Below are 20,312 nucleotides of genomic sequence, written 5' to 3' on the forward strand. Positions count from 1 at the left end.
ATTATCCCTTCTCTCCATACCCCTTTTGTTACAACAATTTTAATTAGCAAACCCCTAAATTTTACTTATATTTACTTGGAGAGGAAATCCTCTTTGCATCAATTGAATTTTGCAGATGACTGAAGATTAATATTTAGATAAGGCTTTATAATGCAGCCTTAAAATTATTATTTTTTACTTTATACAAAATCAAAACAAGATTCAACAAATTTAAAATAAAATACGAGCTTTAAAACAATCCATGAAACTCTGCTAAAGAATCAACCTACATTATGAAAGGTATACCGAAAATATAGTTATTCCAAAACAAACAAACAACAACAAATCAGTCAGCCAGAATCTGGCCGTAAATTGAACTTGGAACATAAAAACAGAACTATTAAGAATTTTGCCTTTTTAGAAACAATTCACGAATACCTCAATAACAAATGCAACACTAAAAAAGTGACCAGATTCATTCAGTTTAGTTCACACATTACCTCGTTGGTAATATCATATACAACTATAGCTGCTTGGGCTCCTCTGTAATACATTGGTGCCAAACTGTGATATCGTTCTTGACCAGCTGTGTCCCAAATCTCAAATTTTACTGTTGTGTCATCAAGACATACGGTCTGTGTTAGAAAAGCAGCTAAAGAGAAAAGAAAGCAATAGGATTTATAACTCAACGTATACTCATTACTTTTTATTTTATCTGGAAACCACGTAACGTTAAAAAACATCTGAAGTGTACAACATACAATAAATCACAACCCCACATCGCAGTAGAAAACAAAAGAAGTGTTTTCATACATAGAACATTCTTTCTTTTTTTTATTGCCAGGAGATGAATATAGTGAGTGGAATTCAGATGTTGACTCCCAACTCCCATCAACTCCAGCATATATGAGCAATGGTGAGGGATAGAGGTAGCAAAATCATGAGAGCCACAGATTCCCACCCCCAATGTGCCCCCCATGCAGCCCCCAGCGCCACTCCAAATCAGCTCAGGATCTGCGGGAACAGATTTGAAGGGGACACTGTGGGCTGCAGGAAGGAAGGAGCAGTAGGGGAAAACAGGTATGCAAAATTGTGGCTCTCCAGATGTTATTGGGGTCTAACAGCACCTGGAGCAGTGTTAGAAACTGAGATATGAAAGCTAGGAGCTAAACAGCACCTAGGTGGTTATGGGTGCAACAACGGAATGTCTAGGTGTGCTTTTTTATAACGAAAAGACAAAGCTGAAAATGAATGAACTGCTACTAAAATCATTATGTTCCTTATGTTCATTTTTCACATGGTCTAGTCATCTGAAGACTGCAAAAAACAAAGCCAAGAAAAAGCAATTAGGTAGAATGCTACAGTTGCTCTAATCAGGAAAGCCTGGTCACATATACAACATACAAGCCCTAATTTGGAGAGGTATGAAGGGTTCTTGAAACAGACAAACCCTTCTGCCAGAGTTTATATATCTTGGGAAGTACGAGTTAGGCACAATGACCTAACAAATGCTGATATATATATCTTTGAATCATAGAACTGTAGAGTTAGAAGGGACCCCAAGGATCATTTAGCAATGCAGGAATATGCAGCTGCTTCATATGGGGATTGAACATGTGACCTTGGCGTTATATACCGTGTTTCTCATATTTTAAGGCATCCCTACAAAATAAGGCATGGCAGGATTTCCCTGAGGTGGAAAAATATAAGGCATACCTCGAAAATAAGCCGTACCGGGTGGTGGAAGAAGGTCTGTGGCAAAGAAGGGTTGCTGCTGCCGCGTTAACCCCCGAGACCTGCCTGCAGCCTCAGCACGCAGCGCGTGCAGCCCCAGAACCCGGCTGTAGCCTTTGCGCGCGGACACCCGGGACCCGGCTGCAGCCTCAGCGCGCAGCGCGCGCAGCCCCAGGACCCGGCTGCAGCCTCTGCCTGCTGCGTGCGCAGCCCCAGGACCCGGCTGCAGCCTCTGCCTGCCGCGCGCGCAGCCCCAGGACCCGGCTGCAGCTTCTGCCTTCCGCGCGTGCAGCCCCAGGACCCGGCTGCAGCCTCTGCCTGCCGCGCACACAGCCCCAGGACCCGGCTGCAGCCTCTGCCTGCCGCGCGCGAAGACCCGGTGGGAGCAGGTCTGTGGTCTGTACAGATACCGGTACCGGTACTTATTTTTTAATTAAGACATCCCTTGAAAATAAGCCATGCTGTGTTTTTTTCAGGAAAAAATTAATATAAGACATGACTTATAATATGAGAAACACGGTAGTGGTTGGCATCCAGAGGGCAGCACAACAGGACGTCACAGCTGTTTTCAGGAACACAATCAACAGCATACCAACAGGCATACCAACAAACACCGGCTCCCTCGACCTGAAGGAAGGTGAGTGCCACAGCCCTTAGACACCTTTGACTGGACTCAACCATCCAGGGGTCCTTTACCTTTTTTACTAGTTTCAAAGAAGCTGAATACGAATTATAGTAGTTATGAGCTCATACACCCATGCCACAACTAGCCCAGATCTTTATGCAGGAGCTGTAGTTCCTCAATGAAGGAGGAACTCCTTTTAAAAGAAAGCACAATCATACATTCTGCACACAAAGCACCACCTCACACTTTACTAGGAAGTTTCCTATCTTACTATCTATGAGTAGGCTATTAAACCCATTTACACCTGTCTTTCAAAAAACGTTAATGCAAGTATCTGTTGTCAGCTGTAGATTGGCTTCACCAACCTGGCGCCCTCCATATGTCTTCAACCCCCAGCCAGGACACACTAGGGGGCATCACAATGGGGAAGAGTGCTGTATGTGTACACCTTGATTTCTACACAATTCAAGCTTGCACAAACCAGTTACAGCAGAAGCTTTAATAAAATTAAAAATTACCTTTTAATCAACAGACAAATTCAAGGATATGCAATATTCACAACGTAACAAAAATATGGGACAAATACAAATAATTAATCCACTGGATAAAATACAACAGGTCCGCCTGCCAACAAAACAGGAAGTATTTGATGGAATGTCCCCCACCTTTGCTCTGGAAGGCCACCCTTGCTTTGGATGGCGTTCCAGAGCAAATTTGGTGGGATGGGGAGAATTACAGCAAGGGAGGAGAGAGAAAAGAAGGGGAAGGTTGCTTGTGCAGTGTTTGCTATTGTCCAATGAAATTTGAATTTTGGATTGACAGCAGTAACAATTGCCAATAAATATACAGTAATACACATATACACAACATTTTCTCACCTCCAATCGTACTCTCTTGAAACTCATGAAACTGGCCTTTTACAAAACGAAGCACCAGACTTGATTTGCCAACTGCAGATTCTCCCAGAAGAACTAACTTGAATTGACATATTTTATTTCCAGCATTAGGCCCATTGGGTCTAGTTGCTCCTCGGTTGGCCATGTCCAAACTAGAAAGGAGTCCCTTGTTTCAGATTCTTAAAAAGACGATTCCAGGATGTGAACCTCGATGTGCCTTCAACTCCAATAACCTGTTTCACAAAACAATATTCAGAAATTAGTGACCACATTTTTGTTGTTGTTAGGCAATAAAATGGTTAGGCACATTTGTTAGGCAATAAAATATATCCACCCAAATTACGTATGCGTCAACTCCAGGGGTGCCCAAACTTTTTTCAAAGAGGGCCAGATTTGATGAAGTGAACATGTGTGAGAGCCGGCCAAAGTTGTTAAGCTTTTTTTAGGATTGAAGTTGCTGAGGAGGTGAAAGGTGAAATACTACCACAGGGGCCAGATTAAAATTGACCGGCAGGCCGGATTAGGCCCCCCGAAACAGACTTTGGACATGCCTGGTCTACTCTGTTCATATTCACAACAATTCATAAATTGAAAGTTACATTTAAGCAGTCCTCAGAAGAGAATGATTCCCACCCACCCCCGAAGCATAAAGGTAAAGGGACCCCTGACCATTAGGTCCAGTCGTGACAGACTCTGGGGTTGCGGCGTTCATCTCGCGTTATTGGCCGAGGGGGCCGGCGTACAGCTTCCAGCTCATGTGGCCAGCATGACAAAACCGCTTCTGGCGAACCAGAGCAGCACACAGAAACGCCGTTTACCTTCCCACTGTAGTGGTACCTATTTATCTACTTTGACGTGCTTTTGAACTGTTAGGTTGGCAGGAGCTGGGACTGAGCAACGGGAGCTCACCCCGTAGCAGGGATTCGAACCGCCGACCTTCTGATCGGCAAGCCCTAGGCTCTGTGGTTTAACCCACAGCACCACCCGCGTCCCCCCAAGCATAGATAATTAGCTCAATTATGCTAGACGTTGTATACCTCATAGTACAGTTGTACCTCAGGTTATGAACACCTTGGGTTACGAACACCACAAACCTGGAAGTATTTTCGCCGCATGTGCAAAGCACAAAAATCACTGAAATTGCACTTTGCACATGCGCAAAATGGCGCTTCGGGTTATGACCATTTCAGGTTACGAACTGCGTCCTGGAACGGATCGTGTTCGTAACCCGAGGTACCACTGTAGATGGAATTAAGGTTAATCATATAACCATACTTAATGTGCCAACTAACAACCTCATAACTAAGAAGCTCTTGTGACCCGTTAACTATTTTATTCACATTAAAAATAGTTTTAGGCACACTAATGTGGACCTTGACTGTCTCTGTGGATAGCAGTGGTGCCTATCTGGTGGACTCCATGGCCTCTATTGTCACTGGAATTGGAATATACAAATTAGCTAAGAAGTCTTTCTCTAATGCACATGTTACAGCACTGACCATTTCTGCTTGCCCAACAACAGAGGCTGATGGGTATGTGCTAGGAATAGGGTAGAATAAGGAGATAAAGAGTTGGGTAGGTTGCTCTGGGAGTCTCTCATCTTTTGACAGGCTGCAGTCAACTGACCATAAACTTCAATAACACAGCCCTCTACAAGTGGTATTCCAAGGCAATGTACTGGGTAGAGGACCAAGAATGTTTATAGGAACCAATAATGTTAAAGGGGGGGGGGGTGGATGATCTGTTAATTCCACTCTCCTTTGGCCCAAATGTGGCTCAACCTGAATTGCTATGCCACACCATTTATCAGGTCTCTTTGCAAATTGATCCAACAGAGCTGCTTTGCACAGGAACTTATCAGTTGCTGCAACAAGCCTGCTTTATCACAGATTGCAGACACAGCAACTGCTGGGTTTGTGTGTACTAACCAATAACCCTGTTAGAGACATTTGGCGAAAGACTTGAGTAAGCAGAGGGATAGCAAGTTTTTCACTGACCACATTCCCTCCACCCCCTGCATGTTAGTACAGGTTTCCAGTTTGTCTGCTACAATAACTCCAACTGAATTCTACCTGCTCTACATAGCAACTTCTACAGAAATACCCACTTTCTCCCCTAACTCATCTGTCATTGTCTACCCTCTGGGTTACCAATTCTCATGCATGCTCCAACTTTAAAAAGGTAATTCACAAGAATAATCCCCATTTGCTGATCTAAGAAACAGTATCAAATTCAAATCCTAATTGGTTTAATGCAGTCTGCAATTTTAAATACTGTGTGAACAAATATATAAATTGTTTCTGCAATATATTCAAAGAATGACAACAGTTTCAACAAGTGTGTGGTCAAAATCCAGATGATCACATTCAAAGTGCTTCCACAAACATGCTAGGAGGGAGTGGAAATAGTTGCCCCTTCCAAGTGAGAATTCTTCGCCCATGAATGTTGGGTGGTATTTCCTGAAGTGTGTGGGGCTGCCACATTTATGTGATGACAAGCATTCTATATGTCAAATTAGCATAGTAACCCTGCATAACAGTCACAACACAATTCAGATCAGGATTCTAACTTTTAAGCAAGTTTCCACACGTACAGCAGAATGCCTGCCACAGACACTTGTCCTCAAAAAAAGAAAAGAAAAATGAGGTAAAGCCAGCTAGTCATTCTAATTACACCCCTACCTACATAAGGTTTCTTTATGATACTACGGTATATCACTGCAAACAAGAAAATGCAAGGTCACATTTAATATGTCTGCCATATTTGAAAACAGCACCATGGGGACCAAGCCCATCCTTGCTGTTCTGTTCTGTGGTGCCAACAAGGTTCTTGTCTTTGCCTAAACCCAGCTAATATGCACTACCATTTTCATGTGGACCGTGGTATGCTCTGGATCCTGGATTGGTCATCATCAGCTACCTTTTAAAACACACGCAGCTATTTGTGACCAAATACTGGCAAGGATGGAAGGCCCTTCATTGTACTTAAATCCTGCCTACTAACTGAACTTGCTGAAGTGGTTTATAGTATATTTAAAATACTTTAAAAAGGCAATAATTTTTAGGGCAAGGCAAAGGTGTATATGGTTTTATCTCTAGTTCTTATATATTCCAATTGTCACTCTGTAGCTGAATCTCTTAGAAATTACTGAATAAGAGTACAGTAGTTGGATATTAGGTCTCACATAGGCCAGGGCTTCCTCATAGGACTGCTGCTTTGGTCTCTCACAGCTTTTCTCTGTTGCTGGCTATACAAACTGCTGTCAAAAAAAGTGCTACTGTACAAGCATCCCCCTAGTTCTCAAATCTTCTAACTGCTACTCTGATGCTGAACCTCTGGACCACAGCAGCTCCCTTAGGAAATAATCTTGGCATTTGTTGTTTAGTCGTTTAGTCGTGTCCGACTCTTCGTGACCCCATGGACCATAGCACGCCAGGCACTCCTGTCTTGCACTGCCTCCCGCAGTTTGGTCAAACTCATGTTCGTAGCTTCGAGAACACTGTCCAACCATCTTGTCCTCTGTCGTCCCCTTCTCCTAGTGCCCTCAATCTTTCCCAACATCAGGGTCTTTTCCAAGGATTCTTCTCTTCTCATGAGGTGGCCAAAGTATTGGAGCCTCAGCTTCACGATCTGTCCTTCCAGGGAGCACTCAGGGCTGATTTCCTTAAGAATGGATAGGTTTGATCTTCTTGCAGTCCATGGGACCACACACTTGCAGTGGGACATATTCCAGAGTCAACATAAACACTGCATATAAATCCTGCCTGACTGCTTAAGAATTTCCTCAGAATTATTCCACTGGATTGTCAACTATTTTCACATCCTGTTCTGCATTAATCAGGCCTTACTCAGCTCAGTGCCACCTTTCTACATCCTGGACAAAATGAAACTGATACTATACTGAAAGGATGGGTGTAACAAGACTCTGGTTGCTTCTCCACTTATCGTAATGGCTACTTGTAACTTCGGAAAAATGAAATGGTTTCCTCAACCTCAAACAACAACATTTTTCTTTATATAGCTTCATCCTCGTCAAGCAGGTTAGCAAAACCCAGCTCACCTGAGAAGCATCTATTCAGTTCCAACATAGAAGTTTCCCACTAAAAACATGAATAGCTTAGCTGTTTTCTATCTGGATCTCTAGACCATACTACAAATTTCTATACCAATACAGATAATAATTTCAAGAGCTCAGAGTTTATTGTTTGACAAATGAGTACTGCAACATTGGAAATAGGGCTTTAAAAACCTATGGTATATGGCAGTATATAAATTCATTAAATAAATAAAGATATCTTGCTTGTGTGTATGGATTTCAATTAAGATAATATAAGTCTTACACCTAAAAGTTTGTGTTGCCTTATTCATTCCTACTTTCAAAATGCGCAAAACAAGCTTACACTTGGAAGGAGCAATGAGCAGCAAATACTGCAACTTGAGGGGTAAAATAATGATTGATAGTATTCAGTCCTTCTAGTTATATAGATTCTCAGCTGTGGGTGCTCTTGGAGCCATCACTGAATCACAAAGTCCAGACTACAGAAACATACTTTTACACAATGTGCCTGGTGAATGGCTGTGAACATCTCTAAGATAGGGATTAGGTCAACAATCATCATTCATAGGTCACTAGTTTGGTGTAGTGGGTAGAGTGTTGGACTAGTACCAAGAAAACCCAGATTCAGCCTCCACTCAACCATAAACTTACATTGAATAAGTTTGAAGAAACAAGGGCTGAGAATGGCAACCCTGTATGCTGCCCAAAGTTCTGATAGGGTGAACTAAAAATGTAACAAGTGATGCCTTTATAACCATGAGGATTGACCACTGTAGCATGTTTTACATGAAACTGTCCTTAAAAACAATTCCAGTCCAAACCTATTGATGTAAAGTTGCTAAGAGTACATTACCCCATGATTCATCATCTGCACACAATCCAGTGTCAGAAACTCAGATATATAAGACAGGCACCAAATGGCTCCTTAAACAGGTTTACAGACGCCAAAATGGAATGCTTGTTGCCAATCTGGGGCCAGACAGCTTGAAAGCCGTATTTTTCAATAAAACTTTTTGGTTCCTGAAATTCATAAAGCGGGATATCAAATCCAAACTCTTCTTCTTCTTCATTCTGATTGTGCAGATAAAATATAATGGATAGAATTCTACAGGATCTGTTGCTAGTGTGTGAAAACTGACAAGATCCAAGGATCCCCAGGCATGCACCTCTCCAGATAGTGGAGTGTTCAGGCACCACCATCCTGGTACCCGGGCATCTTCACTTGGTCACAAGTGGCTGATAGCCAGGTGCAAAATGCCTGGCACCCACCCACCTGCCATACATTATTGACACAAATCAAGGTTCATGTTTTGATTTCAAGTACAGTCATACCTTGGTTTAAGTACGCTTCGGTTTGAGTACTTTCAGTTTAAGTACCCCGCGGACCCGTCTGGAACGGATTAATCCACTTTCCATTACTTTCAATGGGAAAGTTCGCTTCAGCTTAAGTACGCTTCAGGTTAAGTACCGGTACAGACTTGCGGAACCAATTGTGTACTTAAACCGAGGTACCACTGTAATATAACAAGCTTGAATCCTATCCTGTCTTAGCTTACATACAACATACATCTAACAAGTCAGAAAATCACATAAAAGTAGCATTCCCAGTGGGTGGAAACCTTTGTCCCAAGCTCCACCAACGATCCAAGTGTGCACATATTCTGACGATTCTATAAAACTTTCTAATTTGGCCAAACTGGTTATTCCTGCAGCATTTTAAAATGCTTACTAAATATTTTACAATTTCTTGCTAACTTCTGTTTCCATAAAATTGGTTTTAAGCCTCTTTGAGAAGAACATAAACCATTATCAAGATACAAAGAATTATGTAGCTAGTGAGCTTAGTACGGCGTGCGACCAGACGCCACCCCAACTAAAATGTCATAAGGCAAATAAATAGCTTTTAAAACTGAGGGGAATTGCAAAGGAAGTTTGTTGTAAAGCGTGAAGAGCAGCTTTTATTATCACAAGCTCCTTTCAGGAGCCTAAACAGCTGTTTGAATACCAGACAATTTATTTTTTTAATTAAATTTTAAAAGTGGGGCTCAGTACTACATTTCAATCTTTTATAAGGCAAAGTCCTTTAGACACTTCCCACAAAAAAGAATCAATATTCCTTGCATCTATATAAGTAAAATGTTAGATATTTTAACTCCTGATAAATTAAAAGAAATGTGCTGATTAAATGTTTTAATCTTTATAATGCTCTGACTTTAATAAGACTACACTTACTTTTCTTTATGTAGCTCCTCTAACAAAAATATGTAAGTCTTAAAGTGTACAGAAGATAAATATTAAACAATGGGCAAACCTGTTGCTCTTATTATTTTTCAACTCAATGCCAAAACGTAAACAAGGAAAAAGAATGTACCAACTTCTCTTGTTTGTTACAACTACAGAGGCATTTCTAAACATTCCTGAAAAGATGGCCATCTGCTCCTAACCTATCTTAAAATATTACACCATGTTATTAAATACTGCACTTTCATCAAATCACTGGATAACAACCACTCAAAATTATTCAAATTCAGTTACTAAATGCTTGCATTTCCAACTTTCTCATTTGATGCTTCATTCCTGCTTACCTCAATGAAAATCTAAATTAAATACTGATAATCTGAAGGCCAAAGAAATATATTGTTCATACAATCCGAAAGACAAGGCCAGCAGTACTGTCATTAAACTTACAGCACTATGTCTTAACTGCTAAATGTCACCACCATCGCTACCTGCTGCTTCATCAGTTGTGACTGGGCCTCACCCCCCCCCCCACAATACACAATGGTGATTTACAACCAACTGCCCTATGAGTAGAATAGGGAAAACAACAAGCAAACACTGCAATTACCACCAATGATTGCTAATACTTCAGCTTTTGTGCTCCTGGTTATAGTTCGTTATAGAAAAAATAGGAATTAAAAGGGGCTATAGATTCCCCCTGCCCTCTTTAGGGCTAGGCGATGTCAGCTTTTCAACATTGCAGTGTATCAGCAGTGAAACATCGCAGTTTGATGATATACCACGATGTTGAAAAAACAAGATGCATTGACCTCTGCCTGTGAGATTCCAGGTGAAACTACCCCAGCTCTCACCTTGAGAGCTGAGGCAGTTTCACCTAGGTGCTAGGACAATTTCAGCAGCTCAGCTGGGGAATGGGAAGGTTCCCCCTCCACAGTTTAAAGATGCTTAGGGAGGAATAAGCTGTATCGGTGCCTTGTGCTGTATGAGGGCAGAGTGGGATGATGGTTTCACTCAGCGATATATCGCTGGTGAAACTGCTGTCACTCCTGAGTCCCTCTGTTAGCAGCACCCACTGGAGGAAAGAATTCTTGACTACTGTACTGTGCTTCTCCAAAAATAAGCCATACCCCCAAAATAAGCCATAGTGATAGGCAGTTTAACATTGTAGGTTAAACTGTACCATACTTAATAAAAAAGACATCCCCTGAAAACAAGCCACCATGGTTTTTTTTGAGGAAAAATAAATATAAAAAGATGTCTTATTTTTGGAGAAACACGATATCTCTAGCAGACACTGCTAGCAGAGGGACTCAGTAGTAGTGATTTCACCAGCAATATACCACTGAATGAGGCCAACATCACAGTCTGCTCCTCAGAGCGGCATGGGCAATATATCAATATATTTATCACTCAGGCCTAGCTAGCCATCTTTATTTAGAAATGAATTGTAGGGTGCAAGGGAAGGGAGAAAGAGAAGAAATTACTAGTGATCCATTCATACCTTAGGTCAGGGGTGCACAACCTGTGTCCCTTCAGATGTTTCTGGACTACAACTCCCATCAGCCCCAGACAGCATAGCCAGTGACCAGGCCTGATGGGAGGTGTAGTCCAACAACATCTGGAGGGCCACAGGTTGTGTACCCTTGACTTAGATGATGAGTCTTTGCCCTGCACCCACATAGAGTGGAACAGAATTACAATTAGATTCTAAATGAGATGTCATTTTTTTGTTTTTTAAACAATGTTTCATAAAAAGAAAAAATATCTGGACTTACAGATGTACTAGTTCTAATTTCTCCATATATTAGGAAGATAAATATTTTTATCATGATATTTTTCTCATGATTTAGGATTACAATACAACTGTCAGTTATTAGATTGCAAGTTTTTACACTCATTTGCTCAAGTTTTTACACTCATTTGCTTATTTATTCATGAGGGTGATGGGTGATGGAGAACTCCATCTCTCCTGCCTCGTCCACCAGCCCTCTTCATTTCTATGCTGGACACATGATGACTGGGAAGGAAGAGGATTCATGGAAGCCAAGCAAGCTGGTAAAGGAGGAACATGGTATTCTCTGTCCCTTCTCCACTTTCTTGCTATCTTTTCTGCTGGCCAAGGAAGAAATGGATTCAATTCCTTTGTGGCCAGCATGGAGACCAAGCAAGTGGCAGATGAATGGCAGAAGCGGCCATTCTTCCTCCATCAACCCACAGCCTCACCTGCATGGAATATCTGGCAAGTACAGTAGTTAAAATGCAAAGCTGCTGTAACTCTTACCAAATGTCCAACTTTAATATTAGTTTACTTGTTTATACAGCATTGAATACTTCTTAACTCTTTTCAAGTTTGAATACATATATGAAAATAATAACCAAACTCTAATAAATCAATCAGTATACTACATCATAAAATACCAGGAGGAGCCTCTGAGAATACCATTTCATGAGGGACAAATACATTGGGGTTCCTTTGTGCATGAAAATAGATATAAATAGGGGGCCAAGTTGTAGATAGGGGAATATATGAAAAGAATTTTCATCCAAATTCACTAAAAAGTTGATGCTAGGCAACCTAATCTTACGCATTTTCATTCAGAAGTCAGTTTCAAGCAATTCAGTCTTTACTGTATGTGTGATTGCTGCCTAAGTGTGTTTAGGAAGATATCATTTGTTGTTTGTTTAATATATGGAATAGTTCAGTAAGGTATGAAATTGTAACTTGGTAATTTCTGTGCTTTGTATATGTTCTAAATTATTTCTCAATATTTTAACTCTCAAATAATTACTAGTTTATTAGAGTAGTGCTTCACATTGTTATTTGTGGTAAATTTTACTGCATACATACCGGTAATGAGTTTGTATGGGAAAACAAAGTGCGCGCCCAACAAGTTATCACACAATCAACTACTCAATACTTTTACATAGATATCTAATGCATTTGTCTGCTGACTATTCACATATACATTGCATTGTAGTTGCAGACTCCTTATTGCACAGAAACAAATATGGTATTTACATAAATTAACAGATTCAAATAGCACAAAGTATTTGAAAGTTTTAAATAAAGGGATTTCCACTTAAGCTGTTTTAAACATTACTGCACTTTACATGTACATCACAGACATTAGTGAGTGACACATACAGTACCAAATTAGTGAGTGACACATACAGTATTAATCCTGAAGTGCTCAAATTTAATGATTTGCCTCTAATTCAGTCAATAACTGATGGACAGCTACATAAATGATGACAGAGTAAGGAACTGGAAGTGATGATATTGCAACTACCTGCGCTTCATTCAAATTGCTCGAGCCTTAAATTTTCTTTAAATCAGCTTTAAAAGATGAAGCCAACGTTAACACCTACTAGTCTCTATCTACACGTTAAGAACTGTTCAGGAGGTACTGCCCCTGAGATACACCTGGAATTGCTTGGATTTAAAAAACACGCACGCACACACACAAAACAAGTTTTTCTTACCCTGATCTCACATTGTCACCACAGTATAATCAAACTAACACGACTGCAAAGCGTCCACCGATATAAAACAAACAAGCTACTTTCTTAATTCTATCTCCACCTAGACACCTTTTGAACATCACCCCCCCCCCCACACACACACACTTTGATTCGCCACAAGCGTGGGAAACCTAAAAGGAAGGAGTTGCTTTTCTCTCCCGGCCACTCTGCAGAGCGAAACACGCCGGGTTTTTTTGTTTTGTTTTTTAAAAAAACCTCTTTCCTGGAGAGGCCCCGTAAGCCTTCCCTTCGCTCCTTGCTAGCCGGGATGGCTGCGTCGCCCTCCCCGCACCCCGAAATCCAACCCTTCAGTCGCTCAGCAGACCGGGCGGCCCTCCCCATTCATTCCTCCAGCCAGCCCCACTTCACTCGCTGGACCGGGAATAAGAGGAAGTGGGGGAAACGGGGGCGCCATTTTGAGGGTGGAAAGGAGAATCCGGCCGACTTAAAAACGACGACGACGGCGACACCGCCGGATTCGGGGCGCCGCTGTCGGAAGGGGCGGTGAGGAGAAAATAAGGAACGAAAAGCGCGCGCGCGGGGGGAGGGGGGGGTCCCGGCCTGTTTCGTTAAGGCCTTTTCCGCCTCTTCCCCCACGCCCCGCCATACCGCCCCCCGGCCGGCCCCCCGAGTCGTTACCTGGCCCTGACGGGAAGCTGAGGCCTCCTCGCCACTTCCGCCCCCCGGCGAGTGTGTGACTGAAGGGGAGCCGGCGAGCGCCTGTTCCTTCCGGTTGCGGGTGGGTAAGGTGAGAGGTGGGATATGAGGGCTTTAGGATGCTCCGGTACCTCACAGTGCGCTGAGGCTGCTGAGGGGGGGGAAATGAGGGGATGCGGCCTCCAACTTCCGTCTTTTCCTCTCCTCCTGGACCAAAACACAAAAGCACGCAACTTCCTGCGCCTGCGTATGCGCCTCCGCTTGCCACGTCACCGCGCCCGCCCTCGTATCACTTCCTGCTCTTGCGCTGTCACGCGACCCCGACAGGCAGTTGCTGCGGAGGGAGGCGCTCCGGGCAGGCTCGCGCTAGGGATTGTGGGAGGGGCGTCGAGAAACCGGCCTCTCTAGCTTCGGAGGACGTTATGACGTGGGACCTGGCGAGGCCCTGGCCCTTGCTTTCCCAATCTCGGGCCCTTTTCGGAGGCGGCCTCGTTTCATCAGCTTCCCTGGAGTCCCAGCTCTGCCAGGCACCGCCTTCCTGGCCCCTTGCCTCCTGGGAGTCGAAATAGGAACAGCTGTTTTTGTTCGGTGTTTTGAGCTTTGATTTTGGTTTTCCTCATCCCTCCCGGTCCCTTTTCCCTTGTGTGCCTTTAAAAAAATAAAACATTGTTTGATAGGGGGACTTGCCTTACTTCCATTGTAAGCAGCTCTAGGAGCCTTTTTTTGGCTGAAGAGCGTGGTACAGATACGCCAAATATATTGATAAATAAAATATCTCGCATCGTGGGGGAAGAGTTGTTACAGTTTGGATAAAAAACTTGACATGTCAAGGTATGCCCCATGCTATTTTTTAATGGGTAAGATTTTGGAGTTGGAGGATTTGGACCTAAATTTTAGGGGGATTCCAGAAGACAATGGCGAGGGGGGAGTTTACTCGATATATTATTTATTTAGTTACAGGTAGGTAGCTGTGTTAGTCTGCTGTAGTTGAAACAAAAAAAAAATCCTTCCAGTAGCACCTTAGAGACCAACTAAGTTTGTTATTGGTATGAGCTTTCATGTACATGCACACTTCAGATTATTTATTTACTTAGACTTTATTTCCACACACACACACACACACACACACTTGTAGCAGAAGAGGACTGATCATCAGTACAAAAATATACAGTGGTACCTTGGTTTATGAACACAATTGGTTCCGGAAGTCTGTTCATAAACTGAAGCGTTCATAAACTGAAGCGAAATTTCCCATTGAAAGTAATGGAAAGTGGATTAATCCGTTCCAGACGGGTCTGCGGAGTACTCAACCTGAAGCGTACTTAACCCAAAGCATGGGTGTAATTGGTTCCGGAAGTCTGTTCATAAACTGAAGCGAACTTTCCCATTGAAAGTAATGGAAAGTGAATTAATCTGTTCCAGATGGGTCTGCGGCGTTCGTAAACCGAAAATTCGTAAACCGAGGTCCCACTGTAAAATTAAATAGTTACCTGTTGAATAAAACAATAATTTTAAAAGAAAAAATACAGAAAACTTGCAATATGTAGTGCATAACAGTTGAGGTAATATATACAGATAAATGGTGAATTGCCATTTGTTGGTGTTTTTTTTAAAATCCCTTATGTGAAATATGAAAGCTACAGCTTTACTAAGTTACACCATAAGGCTGCTTACTTTCCTGGCAGATGTGCTTCATTTAAAAGTAGAAACTATGTAGGTATAACTTCTTACCAGCATGGACATGCAGTAAAGGGGAGGGCTGCACCTGCTGAATTTTGCTTCCCATGGAATTGGGGGAACTCCAAGATAGTGTCAGGAAATGATGGTGTTCTTTAGACCGCTGACTAAAAGTGCAGTTAAAGAACATGCTCTTACACATAACTCCCAGATCAGCTGAAAGATTATCTACCTTGTGTACATGAGTACTAGAAAAGCTTTGCTTCATTGAGGCGGTAATGATATAGCTCCTTGTCATTATCCAGGTCATACAGAACACCTACTACCGGTACATGTATTGCAAAACTCCAAGCAAAAGAAGATAGGCTTTGTGACATTCCTAACTGAATGTAAGATTGCATAGATTGGCAAACTACTTTTAGAAGTGTTGTGCAGTTCTAATTCCATGAGTAATGCTTTGTGTTTATAAATAAGGAATCTATAACTTGATTGATTGATTGAAGATATTTTTATACCACCCTTCAATCATCTCCAGAGTGGTTTACAAGAAAAAAAGAAAATGTAAATACCCCCTGAAACATAATAAACTAAATTAAAAACTACAGAAATCACAAACCAACAAAAACAGCAACATTAAAATTGTGCAAGTAATGTGTTGCTATATTATTTTAACTGTATCTTCTTAGAAATTATCATAGGTGCACGAAACGTTTTTAGTACCCTCTTTCTGCACTATCAAGTCCCAAGAAAGGTCAGAGCATCTAAACAGACAATACCTTTCAATGACATTAATCTTGTATATACATGGAAAATCCCACAGAACTTAGTAATGCATTTGTGAACACATGAAGAGGATTACAGTGTACATTGTCAGGCTCAGCCCTGTGAAAACTTCTAGACATCCCATATTTTAGAACAGAATGGATGCAAGCAGGGTGGAAATGATCAAGCACACACAGTAAACCTTTCACACAAGGAGAGAATTGATGCTCCGGCTCTTCCCTCGACTCCTGGTGCTTCGGGCTCCGGCTCTTCCCTCGACTCCTGGTGCTTGGCTTTGCCCATGTTTGCCGCTGAAAGACCATGGACCTACGTGCCGATTCTAGACATTGTTAAGTCTGATTGTGGAGAGCATGCCCTTACTCTGACATTTGTAAAGCTAACTTTGCTTTTGGAAAGTCCCACCATCTTTCCATACTTGGAAGCAAAACACGTGTAAATAACTCTTGAAAGAAGATGGTTTTAGATTTTGCGGGGGGGGGGGGGAATTGTTCAATTTAGCGGAATTTATATGTGGAAAATAATTTCCCTACTAAATGCAGTCTTGCATCCAGTCTAATATCTTAAGTGCAAATTCTCTCTAAAAGCATCATTTCCCAGGAAAAGGTACTGTATCTGAATTGTGCCTGACAAAAAATACCCATAGCATCTCAGATAACAAATGAGTTCTTGATTTTAAATGTTCAGCCAGCATGCTGGAGTTCTGTAATGTTTAGTTCAAGTCACAATAATGAACATACAAAACTGGCTTCAGAGGAGATGAAGAAATGAAACACATGCCGTCAACAGGTTACACAATTAAATACTTCCTGTAAGCAGTTAATATTGCCACAGTGACAGCCTTTCTATAACCGAGGTGAATGCAGATGCATTAATTCAGACCCATCAATAAGACAGATGGAAGGAAATGTTAACAAGCACAAGAGATAATGGCTTGAACAATGGACCAGAAACTGGGAAAGGTTGTGGGAGTAGGTCTCTTAAGGGAAACAGGAGCAACCAGCTTGACATTGTACAATGACATTCTAAGCACTTTAATATGAATGGAAACAATACAGAGAAGAAACAAACAGGAAGAATCGGATGTCTTAGCCCATGAAGAATGCTATGACCAAACTGGCACCACAGTTATTTGATGGGACACTGCTGTCCATAAACTTTGGTACTTCAGGAGAATATATTATCATTCTTATTTAATATTTATTTGGTACCAATAGCACTTGCCTCCATCATGGGCTGAGCAAATTCCAACTGCTAGCATCAAAGAGTATTATGGTACAGTTGTAGGTAGGAACTGCTGATTACTGGGCAGAGGTGGAAGGACGACACCAGGGAAGTTATAGGATGAGGGCAGGAAATGTCACCTGAATAATCTTGACACGATCAGAACATAAGAAGCGCCCTGTTGGATCAGACCAAAGGCCCATCTACAGCATCCTGTTCTCACATTGGCCAACCAGATGCCTATGACAAGTCTGCAAACAGGTCATGAGTGTAATGTATGTAGATTTCCCCACCTCCTCACAGAGAACCCAGGTGAAGATCCACAAAATATGGGGCCAATGTGTCAATATACTCTGATTATCCTAATAGCACAAATTCCATCATGACACCACTATAACCAGGTGGTGACATCAGTTCCAGAATGACCTTGCAATTGTGTGAATCTCTTGTTCCTATGGTGTGGACCACCAAGCAACTCCCACTCTTGGACCCTAGCATTTCTCTTCCTGTGAATGTCAGTCAAAGTGGGAATTTTCCATCCTGGGCCATTGGGCCAAAATCAGAGATTCAAAATTACTCCTTGTGATTCCTAGCAACTGGTAAGAATATGCTGACACCATGTTATTTATTTTATCATGTGGTTTTTATCAGGATAATCTTTTGTAAATCGTTTTGAGAGCCTTTCAGAGCTGCAAAATGGGATATTTACAATAAATAAAACATACCAGACTCTGTACCCAGGGCTGGCATGGTCCCAATGCCAAGGACAAGATACTGAGAGAGGTTTAGCACTGAGTGGTAAGTACTGGATGAAAAAGAGAGTTAGCTGGCAAAGAATGTGGATCGGATTTGAGAAGTATGGTTCTGCTAAACTTCCAGCTTAAGAGGGGAGAAAGAATCAGTTTGACCAGCAGAGAAAGGATATTTTAGGCATAGAGACCACAGAAGGAACTGAGGTGAGAGAAAGTGTGCAAATAAGGATATTTGAAAGAGAGAAATGACGAAGGTGAGGATGGAGATACAGGTAAGGAAAAAAGGCAGGCAGCTAACTTTAAAAGCAAAGACTAGAAGCTTGAGATTCAGGCAGAGCATGGGAAGGAATCCAGTGTAAAGACAACATGGGTGGAGACTGTTCCACTAACAAAGTATAATGAGTAGAGTTCATTTTCAATGTACGGTTTTCTATTTTATGGCTTCCACTATTCAAGGCAACTTGCAGCAGCAGCAGCATGAATTAGAAAAAAAACAAGGCATTTTTAAATATTTGCCTCTCCTCCCTGCAAAAAAGCCAGAATAGTACTAGCACAAACTATAAAATAGTACTAGCACAAACTATAAAACACTCAAAAATAATAAGGTTGGTGACCAATGGGTATTTCTGAGAAAGTGTGCCACAAACAAGGCATCACTACATAAAAGACCCCATCTCTTGGTCACGAACTGCGTTACTTCTGAAGGCAAAGCAGGAAACTGTTTGGGATGTTAAGGAAGGGAACATAGGGAGCTGCCTCACGTTGAGTCAAACCATTGGCCCACCTGGATCAACCAAGACCGGCTGGCAGTGCCTCTCCAGGGTTTCAGACAGGACATCCCCAACCTTACCTGGAGAGGCTGGGAACTGAACCTCGTACCGTCTGCATGCAAAGCAGATGCTCTGGCAATGAGCTGCAGCAGGGACAGATGTGGCAAGGGCACGGGCAGCTCTCTCCGATAAAAGCCTTTTTGGTCCCACATCAACTGAGTTGATTGATGGAAGGTGCTGCGTTGAACTATCCATCGATAGTACCTCCATCTTTCCCATATCTCCAGATTCCTTATTGAAAGAACTTGTTATGCGTTTAGGGCAATGTGTGGAAGATAGGCGGTTGCAGAGTAAGAACCATGTGCAACTGGATAGTACATGTAATCACATTATTTGTGTTACTATGACAGGCAAGTTGATGCCTTTTAAATTCCATTCTAAAAAGAAATAAATCAGAAGCGCCTTCAAGCATAACTGTCCTGTCCAGTTTCTTCTCCACAGCCCCAATCAGAACCTTACTTTCAACACTTTGATTTATTTCTGTTTATTTCCAGTGTTTATTTCCGCTTGACAGGTCTGCAGAAAAGGAGGACATCTAGCGGGAAGAATAAGAGCTAAAATAGCAGGCCTGACCTAGAAATTCCAGACTTGGTTCCAGCCCTCTTAACGAGAGACTGCAGTCACAATTTAGACCAGGGATGGGGAAAACTGTGGCCCACCAGGTGTAGTTGCTCCCATCAGACTCAGCCAGCAGCTCCAGTGGTCAGAGTTTTAGTCCAACAACATCTGGAAGGCCACAGATTAGATCTAGTACATTTAGTTACCTCAGCAGTGTTCCTGAGCATATTCCTTTTAAATAACTCATTATTTCCATGTTTATTTCTCATGTATCTGAAGAAGTGTGCATGCACATGAAAGCTTATACAGTCATACCTCAGTTTGTGACTGCAATTCGTTCCGGGGAGCCAGTCGCTCCCCGAGTTCGTCGTAAACCGAGGGGCTCTTCTGCGCATGTGCAAAGCGCCGATAGAGCGCTTCTGCGCATGTGCTGCGCAGATCGCTTCTGCGCATCCGCGCACCATGGAACCCGGCTGTAAACACTTCGGGGTCCGTGGTGGTCACAACCCGTTCGGTCGCAAACGGAGGCGGTCACAAACCGAGGTATGACTGTACCAGAACAAACTTAGCTGGTCTATAAGGGGCTACTGGACAATTTTTTATTTTTTATTATTTTTATTTTGACTGCATCAGACAAACAAGGCTACCTACCTCAATCTGAAGTAGTCTCATTTGTGTATGAATGATAGATAGGAGTTGTGTATGGGCTGCCTAACCACTGTACCTTCAAAGCATATTCAAAGCACATGCCTTCCCTCAAATAATTCTGGGTACTGCACA

The 20,312-nt window shown here is 42.2% G+C and overlaps 1 protein-coding gene across 1 annotated transcript in view; it reads right to left on the reverse strand.

The window, feature by feature from the left end:
* RAB5A (RAB5A, member RAS oncogene family) overlaps window positions 1-13,953 on the reverse strand; it is a 19,962-nt gene extending 6,009 nt beyond the window's left edge. The window contains exons 1-3 of the mRNA XM_035129339.2: window positions 13,694-13,953; window positions 3,217-3,467; window positions 480-631 (exon numbers count right to left, since the gene is read on the reverse strand). Of these exons, the coding sequence (XP_034985230.1) occupies window positions 480-631; window positions 3,217-3,379 (315 nt within the window). The 5' untranslated portion in view covers window positions 3,380-3,467; window positions 13,694-13,953. The remainder of the gene's footprint in view (window positions 1-479; window positions 632-3,216; window positions 3,468-13,693) is intronic.
* Between the last annotated feature and the right edge of the window lie 6,359 nt (window positions 13,954-20,312).

The sequence above is a fragment of the Zootoca vivipara genome, chromosome 12 (assembly GCF_963506605.1).
Source record: "Zootoca vivipara chromosome 12, rZooViv1.1, whole genome shotgun sequence".
NCBI classification, from domain to species: Eukaryota; Metazoa; Chordata; class Lepidosauria; order Squamata; family Lacertidae; genus Zootoca; species Zootoca vivipara.